General features: G+C 44.8%; 1 protein-coding gene across 4 annotated transcripts in view; it reads right to left on the bottom strand.

Moving 5' to 3' along the window:
* The window catches only part of NCOA1 (nuclear receptor coactivator 1), a 369,979-nt gene that overhangs the window by 66,329 nt on the left and 290,886 nt on the right, over positions 1-12,764 (bottom strand). For all 4 annotated transcript variants that reach the window (XM_088447565.1, XM_088447564.1, XM_088447566.1 and 1 more), the window contains exons 5-8: positions 8,159-8,336; positions 6,167-6,346; positions 1,870-1,965; positions 884-1,024 (exon numbers count right to left, since the gene is read on the bottom strand). In XM_088447565.1, coding sequence (XP_088303691.1) covers positions 884-1,024; positions 1,870-1,965; positions 6,167-6,346; positions 8,159-8,336 — 595 coding nt within the window. The remainder of the gene's footprint in view (positions 1-883; positions 1,025-1,869; positions 1,966-6,166; positions 6,347-8,158; positions 8,337-12,764) is intronic.

Here is a 12,764-nt window from a genome sequence, read left to right as displayed (position 1 = left end):
GGTCTGAATCAGGCCCAGAGACCAGAAGAATGGCGCTTTGCTGAAAGGTGGACATAGAAAATAAGAGCTATACTATAATAAAGATGGAGGTTACACTTCATTAATGAGACTTGTAGATTATATTGACAGTGGGATGTACTGAGCATCGCATCCACAATCTTATCCTCTTATCGGGTAATGACGCTGGTATATACTAAGAAATGCGTTTAAAATCGCAAAAGGACAGCTCTCCCAATAAGAGCGGACCTTTGCGATACCTACATGCCAGAGGGACTTCCAGGTTTGTTACCCAAAAGTTACCCTGCGCATGCGTAGAACGGTGTGCGCCACCGCGGAGGACACTGGGAGGGATCCCATTGAATCCCTCTAGGAGGAAACCAGATAAGAAGCCCGTAGGCTTTTACTGGGCGACGCCATCTAAAGATGGCGTTACCCACCGGGTCAAAGCTCCAGAATGTATAGCATTCCGGAGCTTGGTACATATGAGAAATGTGGTCAAACTCCCCCCTGAAGTTTGACCACATTTTACCCCTTAGTACATCCCGCCCAGGGACTTTTCTAAACACTGGCTTAGTCCTAGCACGTTCCAGCAGTATCTAGTAGCCATGGGACTTGCACACCGGAATTAGGGTGGCGAGCATTGAGACGGTGGAGAACAGCATGGTGTTACAGGAGGAGAGCAGGACAGTAACCTCTGCTTCTGCAGTTCTACAAACTCCATTGCAGAGCTCTGATTTCATTAGGGGTATTACCAGCGCAGAGTGAGGGGATCCAGTGCAGGTAACCCCCCCGGATGAAGAGAACGGCATGCAACTGATCGGAACGATCAAAGTGGGATGATCAGCGAAGCTCGCACCACACAGGGAGACAGATACAGACTCACCTTCTTGGAACAGCTGTTTGGCGTAAGACGGTTCTGTGCCCTGAGCCTGAAAGAAGGAATAAATGCATTTCCTGACCAGGTCTTCCCACCCCGTGCTGCCCGAGGCTCGGAGAGAGCTTGTGTCAATGGAGATGATTTTTCCTGAAAAGAGAAAAAAAAAACATCCAGGTCACTGTACTAAAGAGACACTAGGGGGCAAATTTACTAAGATGGGAGTTCTATTAAGAAGTGATGTTGCCCATAGCAGCCATTCAGGTTCCGGGTATTATCTTCTAGAAGGTGTTAGATAACTGAGTAGAATCTGACTGGTTGCTATGGGCAACATCACTTCTTAAATAGAACTCCCATCTTAGTAAATTTACCCCACAGTCTGCTTGTCTTCTGCATAGAAGCTCCCATTAGCAGCAGTACAAAAATGACAACACGGTCTTCCACAATCAACCATAATGACGAATAACATCGGCTGGATATGGCTTTGCTAGGAGGAAGCGTTTCTGCATCTGGGGTAAGGTTCTAAGTGAAGGGTTTACGCACCCTGTCACCGGGCCGGTGAAAAGAAATGAACATTGAAGTCATTGCCAGCACTCATCCCTGTCTACAGAGCAACCGGTGCTATCAAATGGTCACTTGCCAAAATCTTCTGAACACGGTTAATGGTGTCCCAATTAGGTATGGCCATGACGCAGCTGACAGCTTGGTGGGCCAGTAACCCGTTGTGTGACATTAGTACATATCAAGGGCATGATCCTAAAAACTCTGAATTTTACCTATAAACTTATTTTAAGCTTGGCTGCCAGTGAAACCATAACTGATGGCGTTCTGCAACAAATGCCTAATTATTCACACACAAGTCAACGACTACGAATATAAAAGAAAAACAGCCTTGATGCTCTCAATACAGTCTAAATGAGAATGACCCTGAAGAACAGGATATAAAATATATCAAACCGACATGGCGGCGAAACGCGCTTCTGCGGAGAGCGCACCTGTAGCATCTTGCTTGGTGATGAAGGATTCCAACGAGGTGATAGGTGTTGGGCGAGGTAATCTCCGGGCAATGCAGATCAGGCAGGACTGGAAATCTGCGCATGGAACGACATAGAGACTGATTAACCGCTCACACAAACATACAAAGCATCATGTCAGTAGCTGCGCCAGGACGCAAGTCATATTCATATACCCAGGATATCGGGGTATAACAGAAGCATCTGAACTATATGGAATATACGGCACTATTTATATTTACTAATAAAGTAAAAAAGTAAAGTAATGCTGGGATTGGCTGTAGGGTAGGCGATAGAAACCTATGTCATCAACCCTCCGTATCCTGACTATACGGCTTATTTATCAAGAAATGGCTGTTTCCGCAGAATTTAGGCATATAAGGTTCATTGTTCTGTGTTGTTCTATTGATGTCTCAAATCTCAGTGTTACTTTATATATTCGCTCTACAGCTCTGACTAAACCATGTGGCACCTTAAAAATAAGTGATGATAATAATAATAATAATAATCAAAATAGCACAAATTCTCCAGTACTGTGCAATCTCCAGCAATAGACAATACTGGTTCAGTGACGTCATGTTACTACGGGGTCTACTTACTAAGCAGTGTTAGGAGACAGAGTGAAAAGTGATAAGCAAGTGATAAGGTGCCAACCAATCAGATCCCAACTGTCATTTTTCAAACAAAGCCTGTGAGATGACAGTTGGGAGCTGATTGGCTGGCACCTTATCACTTTTTCGCTCTGTCCCCTAACACTGCTTAGTAAATAGACCCCTATGACACAGAGCTAGTGGATGAAGGTACCAGGCACTCCACACCATGCAGCTGTCCTGATTTGCAGACCGTGAAAGGGGCGGTGCTTATGAGAAAATGGGCTGAGTTTGGCACAAATGTGACCATTTCGGGGAGGAGTCTTGCCGAATCGGGGGCGTGGCTTATTTGATCCCGATTTGGCAGGTATAAATGTTGGCGGTGGGAAACTTTGACAGACCAGGAAACAATACGATGGAGCAAATTTCTAGTCAATAAGGGACATCTATTGAAGCTGGTGCACAAGGAAAAATGTGGTCGCCCTGAGCAACCAGTCGGGGCGTGCTGTCCTTCTGTAAACTGCACTAGAAAAATAGCGTCCCTTTTTGCTTTGAACTATTTATAATAAATGAACCCCCAATATTACTGTAGCTAGATGGAACTAAACTAAATTAAACTGCATTAATCAACTCACAAACACAGATAGCCCTGAGCTTGTCAACCCGAGCCACTAGATTCCGGGCAAGTAACCGTGCGATAGCCCCAGAGGGTGTACTCAGGAGCTGCAAGGGAAAATCAGTGTTAAATGCCCCCTCTGAGGCTTACCGCATGGGGTAAACCATAGATTCCGGGCAAGTAAGCCAGAATCTATGGGTTAATAATACGCGACAGCCATGGGTTACCACGCGGGGAAATTGTCTAATAATTGAATAGCTCCTGGTGTTAAACCTGGAGCTTTAGCCGTGCGGTACCATTGAATCTGCCCCTTAGAATACGTTTTTGTACAATCGTTTTAAGGTTTGGCCTGAGCGAGTGCCGGTGTATCTGCATGTGAAACGCTACGTTACCGTGCCAGCGGCTGTAACACTGTGACGTAGTGTTTTGAATGCAGATACACCCACAGTCACACACAGAACATAGGCATGCCGCATATCATTTTAATCAGCAGAAGCTGCTTGTGCTAACTACTGTATTCACATCACTGTGCTAAAAAGGCTCATTTTAAAGGTAAAAAGTCACATGAAAGACGCTCAGCGCAACAGTCGCGCCACGGCATGGCACGATTACAAGGGCTGTTTAACGCGCAAGGAGGCCAGATGTATGAGGACACATCTGTATGTCCTCCCGTCATCCAACACGACTAGAGCTACTAGCCACTGCGGACCTTTCTCACACGGCATGCACGGACAGCGTTTGCCGTTTACGGAGGATGCAGAGTTTGCGGAAAACCGTGCGCAGTTTGAACTTGAATGGACCCCTTAGCATTGGGAAGGGCTGTGTCCTAACTACAGTGTAATAATAAAGCTGTCCAGGGTTTGTGGGCTACATGCAACAGCAGCCAGTATTTACCCTGCATGCAAACATTATACATGTATCAGCACCCCAGAAATGCAACATGGTTTGCCCTTTTTTTTGGTGGGGCTTTGCTCCCAAATCAGAATAAGTCCTATTGGAAGACTAGCGCTAAATAAATACAATTATTATTATTTCCTGCACTTATTTACATTGTTTATACTGGGCCAGAATACTACTTGTACTCATAATAAAGCAAGACAGCGCGTTAACAAAGACTTAACAAATGTCTATTCCAATAAAACAACAAGCTACTATGATATATAAGTACGCAGTGATTACCTGATAAATGACGCTTTATTTAAATACCCCTCCCATCTATTTCAGCCACCGGCATCCATGGAGGGGTGTTTGGGGGTGGGATATCATATCTGCAGCGACAGATTGCACAAGGCATACTGAGCCAATGATCCCTGATTTCCAGCATTCAGCAAACCACCTGCGCATCCGCAGTCCGGGCGCAAGCCTCCAGTTTCTATCTGCTTATTGGCTATTGAGCCCTAATACGCACCAGGGCCTTGGCCCTGTGACTGGGCCGTCACTGTCTGACATTATAACGGATGAGTAATTCTGTAATGTTACATAACACCTGACTTCTAGTAACCTTATAGTTCCGCTAATTTGCAGCTCACTTCTGTATTTCTATCATATTGGTACGCCTGCTAATGTGCTTACCACATAGGAAGTGGCACGGTGCCATCTGTAGATGCCAATAATAGCCTGAAATTAAACGTGACTCACCGTCGGCACCATGTGCGTGAATTAAATTGAAAGTGAAAAACAAACGGCTCATGATGCCGTTATTACAGAGCTTTCGCATAGATATATACAAAACATGTGTATTTCAGCTGGAGTTACCATATACAGCCTGCACAGGCTTGTCTATATTATGCGGGTTTGTTGATAAAAGCTTTGATTTAACACGACGCGTGTATCTAAACTCTGCATACTTTCTGCAAATTAATTTCGCTGTGGACGAAGTCGGCACAAACACTTCTGCTCTCTGTAAATGTTATGCGCACTTCTGCTTAGTTATGAAGGACATGCCAGGACGTCTGCAACGTGGGTACTATGCCCCGGCACGGCGGAGGGATTGGCGCAGATCAGGGGCTGCAGAGGATTACGGTCAAGAAACTGGAACATTGAAAACTACAGCTCACTAGAGCACAGCAGAGGGAGCCATGTTGTGGGCGGGGCCAAAGGGCAGGAAGTGACCGCCATGACGCTGAATCAGAAATTTGGGCGCAGATGTGATTCAAGCGATGTCGCTTAGTAAACATACAGCTATATTATGCCAATGTGTCATGTGCATATATATTGAATATAGGGTCTGATTTAGACCCACTCGTGAGCGCTCGCAAGCGGGTCGATGTTGCCCAAGTGCGCATGCACACGACGGAGGCGGCTCCGTCGTGCGCATGCGCGAGACCCGAATAACGACGGCCAAGCCGTCGTTATGGGTCTCGCACCAAAGGGGGCGTGCTGTCGATAATGATTGGCAGCACGCCCCCTTTGGTGGGCGTGCAGGGGGCGTGGCTGCCCAGAAAGAGGCGTGCCCATGGGAACGCCTACCGTCTGGGGCCGGCCCCACTGACATCACTAGTGACATCACTCCAGGGCTTGCGGCAGCGAGACCCTACCGCAGGGTCTCGACGCAAGCCCGGCCATCATTTTGGCCGCTCGCGGCCAGGAGGCCGTTCTAAAAAGGAACAGGGACGGCGCTGATTCAGAGCGAGCGCTCTGTCAGAGCGTCCGGCTCTGAATCAGGGCCATAGCCTCTATAGGACACTGAGGGTGGGGTGGGTGCTTGGCATTCCGCTGATTTGGTGTATAACTACTTATTGAGTATGTGCAGACAGACTTGTAGGGAGGAAAATCCGCCTGGAGGGTGAGTTTTAGAGGATAGCAAATTGCAGGGAATAATTGTTTTTATATAAATGCTAATTAATGCAAAAGTCTCAATTTCAAACATTTAGGGAGAAATGTACTAAAACGTCTATTATGTGGAGGTGTTTCTCATCGATGTCATAACAAATGATTGCTGGTGACTTATATATTAAAAAAAAAAAAAGAAAAAGAAAAAAAAAGATTGAACAAACAAATACACTACAACCACAAAGCCCATAAATGACACCAGGTTCCTCCGTAGCTCAGCAGACAGAGCCAGGGGCCTCACCTTCTCCTTCCTCCTTGAAGGATTTAGGCTGGGACACAGTAAAGCACTGCATCACTTCGTACCGTTGCCTGGCCTCCTGGTTCTCTGCGCCTGGGTCGTCCGGGGGCCGGATCAGCATTCTACAGTTTAACGTGTGGCTGTTCCGCCGGTTGGCTTCCTGGGACCACGGGACTCCGTTAACTAAAATAAAACAAAAACAAATCAACGGATATATAATATCAGCATTACACTTTTTTTTAGAGCGTTTCACAACATAACATTATATAGAACAGGGGTAGGCAACCTGTGGCACTCCACCTGCTGTGGTACTACACCTCCCAGCATTCCCTAGCACCGTTTTGCTGTTAGGACATGCTAAAACTGTAGCAGGGGATGCTGGGATGTGTAGTTCCACAACAGCTGTCGTGCATCAGTTTGCCTACTTGGATACAGAACATTATATATAACATTTCCATATAATCATATGTTCGTATTGCAGAAGAGACATCGATAAGTCACAAATATTGAACTGGAAAATGGCTGAAGTATATTGCGGAACCAGACTGTGAATTAATTATTCGCAAATATATAACACGCCTGGAGGGGCGTAGATCCATTTAAATACTGTAAATCTAACCGATTACAAATTTTTTTAGCTACTTTCATTTATTTAATTTTTTCACTAAATTTTGTGATAGTCGGTAATTATGCTAACAGGACGTGGCCCAACGATTCACACAGCAACTGTGTCAGTGTAGTGAGGAAGGAGCACTGCTCCCACACGTTACCGACACGTATGTTTGTTATCAGAATTTCTCATACGTCTTATGGCCTTGACGTTGACATGAGAAAAAGCACACAGGGCATATATTGTTATCAGAGAAAGGAATATCCTGTGATAATCATGTGGAAAGTACAAGACAAAAAACAGGTGCCATTGAAAGACATCATAATTATACAAACACTGATAAACTGGAATCACTTAGGCCTATTTCACGGACCGTGGCTCTGTTTCCACCTGTGTATTAGAAGCAGCAGATGCAGTTATTAAACAGAATTCTCTAGGCTGAAACAGTATTTAGGCACATGGGTAGCTTGCATTGTCCTGGCGACAGTGTAGGCCACAGGAAGACAATCCACTCACTGGCAATTAGTGACATCACTGAGTGCTCGTTCCACTGACGCGTTTTGCTTTCTGCTGAGTAGTTTGCAGTAAAAGCCGATGAGAGATTTTAGTAAGAAAGAGGGTGTGTCTTTTACCATGGTAACAGGTATCAAATCCACTCACTGGCAATTAGTGGCATCACTGAGTGCTCATTCCACTGACGCGTTTTGCTTTCTGCTGAGTAGTTTGCAGTAAAAGCCGATGAGAGATTTTAGTAAGAAAGAGGGTGTGTCTTTTACCATGGTAACAGGTATCAAATCCACTCACTGGCAATTAGTGGCATCACTGAGTGCTCGTTCCACTGACGCGTTTTGCTTTCTGCTTAGTAGTTTGCAGTAAAAGCCGATGAGAGATTTTAGTAAGAAAGAGGGTGTGTCTTTTACCATGGTAACAGGTACCAAATCCACTCACTGGCAATTAGTGACATCACTGAGTGCTCGTTCCACTGACGCGTTTTGCTTTCTGCTGAGTAGTTTGCAGTAAAAGCCGATGAGAGATTTTAGTAAGAAAGAGGGTGTGTCTTTTACCATGGTAACAGGTATCGAAGATGCTGTGAGCAGCTTTTTTTTTTTTTTTACCAGTATGCAACAAATACAAATGACAAAAGCGATTATTATCTGTTTTTATAAACATTGTTCATTTGTTTTTTTTAAATGGCCAATGAGATTAATTACAATCATGGCAGATTAGCCACGGATAAAAGGCATTCCATCCATTTAAAAAAAATGCCTAATGACAATTTGTGTGAACGAGGCCCAAGTCGTTTTCTGCCTCACTGCTGACATCACTGTTTTTGAAAGGACACAAAAAAACACCAAAAAGTATTAAGGGTTTCTGATGGCTTTTACCTAGAGATTTGGGGAGCAGGTTTTTAACAAACTGGTCGTGGTCCCCCAGATGCAGGATGCTGTACACGCTGCCCTTCATAAGCTCCTCTTGCTTGTATCCCAGGTAGTTGGTGACATTTTCCGAGACAAAGACAATCCGGCCTTCTTGGTTCACGACAAAGAAGAACCCGTCCAAAGCCTGGCACAAAAAAAAAAAAAGGACAGAGAGAAAATGAGTTGTAAGATGAACTGAACAAAACTTTGATTGTTTGTATCTTTTGCCAACTTTTGCTGGCATAAGGTCATTGCTACTGCACATGTTGTCACGCGTTTCGCTCCCCTGTGTGAAGACACCACTTTTCACTACAGTGTTTGTAAGCTATAGCAGAACCATTAAGAGGGACATACTATAGGATGCATACCATAACCAACCATGGCAAAACTGTGCAAACACAATACGCATCTTCATCAAATGCATTGTCACTTATCCAGTATCAACAAAACTCCTATAAAGCTCGGGCTGTGATTGTTGTACAAGAGAGATGTCCAGGACACGACCCTTCATATTATTTTTTACTTATATACAGACAGCACTTTTATGCATTGTTGCACAGAGAATCAGGGCTGTAAGTAGGGTAGTGCCACCATGGCACCGCAGGGCAGGGGGCACTGTTTGGGCCTGTCACTTTCCCTGTTTATTATCATTGTCACTTGTAGCTTCCTCTTCTTTTATCCCCCGCATCTCCTGACCTCCCCTGTCTCTTCTCTGACCCTTCACCATGAGGCCATGGCCCTTTTTTCAGGTGCACTATCTTATGTCCCCATTTAAAAAATGGTGGGGCGCCAATGCTCTCTCTGGCACAGGGCACCAAAAAGTCTTGTTACAGCCCTGCAGAGAATAACTGTCATGCACACCAGGTTCTGTCCCACTGGGGCGTATAATTGAAGAGGAAACTGGAGCACCTAGAACAGGGGTTCCCAACCACGGTCCTCAAGGCACACTAATAGTCCATTTTTTAGGGATAGCCATACTTGAGCACAAGTGACTTAATTAGTACCTCAGTTATTTTGATTTAACCATCTGTGCACAATCATGGATATAACTAAAACCAGGACTGTTAGTGTGCCTTGAGGACAGAGGTTGGGAATCACTGACCTAGAATAATCATGGAGAGAACATACAAACTCCACACAGACAAGGCCCTGGTTGGGAATTGAACTCATGAACCCAGTCCTGTGCGACAAACTGTGCTGCCGACCATTGCCCTTGTGTACCTTAACACTACTGTATAACATCTATTTTACACATTTAAAAAAAAAATATTTTCTTTTTGGAACATAGGATAAGTATTTACAGAGCACTGTAATAACTCTAGAAAGTGGATAGGATTCCACACCAACATTATAATTTTTTGGTTTCTCGTGGTGTTATTCGAATATTACCCTTTGTTTCCTAATCACCTGCAATCACTCTCATTTTGGGAAAGAGAGGTCATATTTCACCCTGTGTTCCCTCACACGCGCCTAACGCAGAGGTTCCTCGTCTGTTGTCAGGGGAAGCGTCAGGCATCTGTCATAGCAACATAGATTACCCTCCCAGTCCGGTCACTGGTAAAAAGAGCTAGATAGCGCCAAAGATCACTCCGGAAGCCAATCAGAAACCACTGTACCGGGAGCTGCCTGGTGCTATTCACCAACTGGTTGTCTGGTGGCTGTTATCACAGATTCCCATTTCCTTCCACAGAATACTGCTCCAAGTAGCAGACCCAGTGGTAGACTCTCCAAAGTTCATCCTCCCAGGCTGATATCACTGTCACATAAATGTACCTTGGATGCTTCAACAATAATAATAAAAAAAAAAACGAAAAAGAAAAAATCGACAACAAAACTTTGTTTCCAGAGTGCAAAAGTCGCACAAGCTGTCATTCTTAACATCCTTATTTACTAAGGGACTTTGGACCTCATTCAGAGTCGGTCGAAGCGGCCGCACGGTCGTACGGGAAAAGGGGCCGGATATTCAAATGATTCCCTCGCAAGTTGAGTCCCTAAGTTCGGATCGGTAGCTGGCCGACCAAGGGGAGGAAGCGGCCGGAATTAAAAAAAAAAACGCCCCCTTCTCGTACGCATTGCACGTCATCTCCGGGCATATAAGGATTAATCGAGCCCATCGGGAACCATCGGAACTGGCCGTAGAGCTTAAGGTTGACCATACCCTCTCTTAAGCTCTACGATCATGTCAGTGTAAAAACCTCCCATGTCACATGTGCCATGACGCTACTTTGTTAATTATGCACTCCCATAAACCGTATGCACTCCCATAAAATGCCGTTCGCATAATTAGGCACGCCTGCGTTCGGATTTCCACTACCCCGTTTTCAAGCACCTTACCCTGTTACCACCCACAAACGCCTCAATCTGTCACTCAAACTACCGACCTGGCTGTGTTCAAGGAGAGAGAAATTTCTGATCGTAGCGGCTAGTTTGCGCAAGCACATTGCGAACTTTACGCATGCGCAGTATAGCGAACATCGGTGGTGTACGACCGTGCGGCCGCTTCGACCGACTCTGAATGAGGTCCTTTATTCTGGCTGTAAAGTACAAACTTATGTGGACAAAAATAGGAATTATCGCTGATCACTACTGTGCAGAAATATTTTTTAATTTTTGTGGGATTTGGGTCTCATTCTCCGAATTATAAATTATACAAATGGCAAAAAAAAAAAAAAAAAAAGAATGAAAGAGAAAATGGGGTAAACTATGTAACTGTTTATCAATACAATAAAGATGATCCTGTATGCATTACTCACAAAGGCACTCTAATGTACGCTTGCTTAAATGTGCCTGATACTAGGGAAAGTGCATGGCAAATAATTAGCACACTAGCGGTATGAGAAGGCACCGAGCATTGTGTCTAACCACTTGTTAGCCTGCTCTTGGTCCTCTTTTAGTACATAAGGGGTTATTCAATTTGGCTGTGAAAAGCCGTTATCGGTGACAATTTATCGCCAGTGACGTAATTTTCACCTGTTTCAAATATCCCCGTATTTAATTTTAAAGACTTTTTACCGGTGCGAAAAATCTTTGTTAAAAAACGAGGTTAACTTTTCACCATGTTTTACATGGCGAAAAAAAGTGCAAAATTGGGGTTTAGAGGTGCAGGCTTCTAACCTAGCAGAATAGATTCCTAAGGGGTTCCCAAGTATGCGGCAGGTGTTTTAAAGAATGCGGGTAGTAGCGGCAGGTGCATTTTTTAAGAATTAAAAAAATAATATTTTAGGGACTTAAAAATATGCTTGCACCCATTTTCATCTACCCCAAATACGATGGGCATAGTTATTTAAAAAAAAAAGATAAATGCTCTTCTTCACAGGCTCATTTATGCACCTGCTGCGGCTATTTAAAACCCCCGACTCCCTTCAGCAAGCAAAAACGGGGGTACTTATAGTGATCCCCCATGTCTGGACATCTTTAGGGGGGGTCCCAGGATGATTTCCCGAAAATTCCCTGCACTTTCCCCGATACTTACCTTTCCGCCGGGTCCCGTTTTCGCCGTTTCCTAATTGAATACTGGGATAAAGCGGGCAGGTGGCCGATACTTTATCCAAGAAAAATCAGTGATGATGGCGAAAAGTCCGACCTCTGACTTTTCGCCATCAAATTGAATACCCCCCTTAATGTCTTTGGCCATTCCCATGATTGTGTCAAAGTAGAGAAGTAACAGCGGTTTAGGACACAGACGCCTCCCACGAGTTTAGGGGCACATTCTGCTGCTAAATGCCCCCATTTGCCATAACAGCCGCGCTCCGAATGTGTCTCAGAGATGAGAAATACTATATGCTAATAAGCCCCATTTTCTCACATACACTAAACTTTGGCAGTGGACTTATGGCAAGAAACTAAATTCTAGGGGCCTGTTCTGATTGGCTGATAGCAGGTGTAGCAGAGGTAACAGCAGGTCTACCAGAATAATCTGGAAGCAGCTCTAGGACCCGGCAAGGGAGTAGAGGGAAGCACTAGCCACCCTCCCCCCGAACACAAAGGGAATGAGCTCTGTATGTTATACTGACCATCAGGGAATGGGCTCTGTATGTTATACTGACCACCAAGGGAATGAGCTCTGTATATTACACTGACCATCAGGGAATGGGCTCTGTATGTTATACTGACCACCAAGGGAATGAGCTCTGTATATTACACTGACCATCAGGGAATGGGCTCTGTATATTACATTGATGACCAGGGAATGGGCTCTGTATATTACACCGACCATCAGGGAATGGGCTCTGTATGTTACACTGGCCACCAGGGAATTGGCTCTGTATATTACATTGATGACCAGAGAATGGGCTCTGTATATTACATTGATGACCAGGGAATGGGCTCTGTAAATTACACTGACATCAGGGAATGGGCTCTGTATATTACACTGATGACCAGGGAATGGGCTCTGTATATTACACTGACCATCAGGGAATGGGCTCTGAATGTTACACTGACCACCAGGGAATGGGCTCTGTATGTTAAACTGACCACCAGGGAATGGGCTCTGTATATTACACTGACCATCAGGGAATGGGCTATGTATGTTATACTGACCACCAAGGGAATGAGCTCTGTGTGTTACACT

Source organism: Taudactylus pleione, unplaced genomic scaffold (genome assembly GCF_031769625.1).
Source record: "Taudactylus pleione unplaced genomic scaffold, aTauple2 ptg000434l, whole genome shotgun sequence".
NCBI lineage: Eukaryota > Metazoa > Chordata > Amphibia > Anura > Myobatrachidae > Taudactylus > Taudactylus pleione.
The sequence above is the reverse complement of the archived record's forward strand: the minus strand, read 5'-3'. Positions and strand labels throughout refer to the sequence as shown.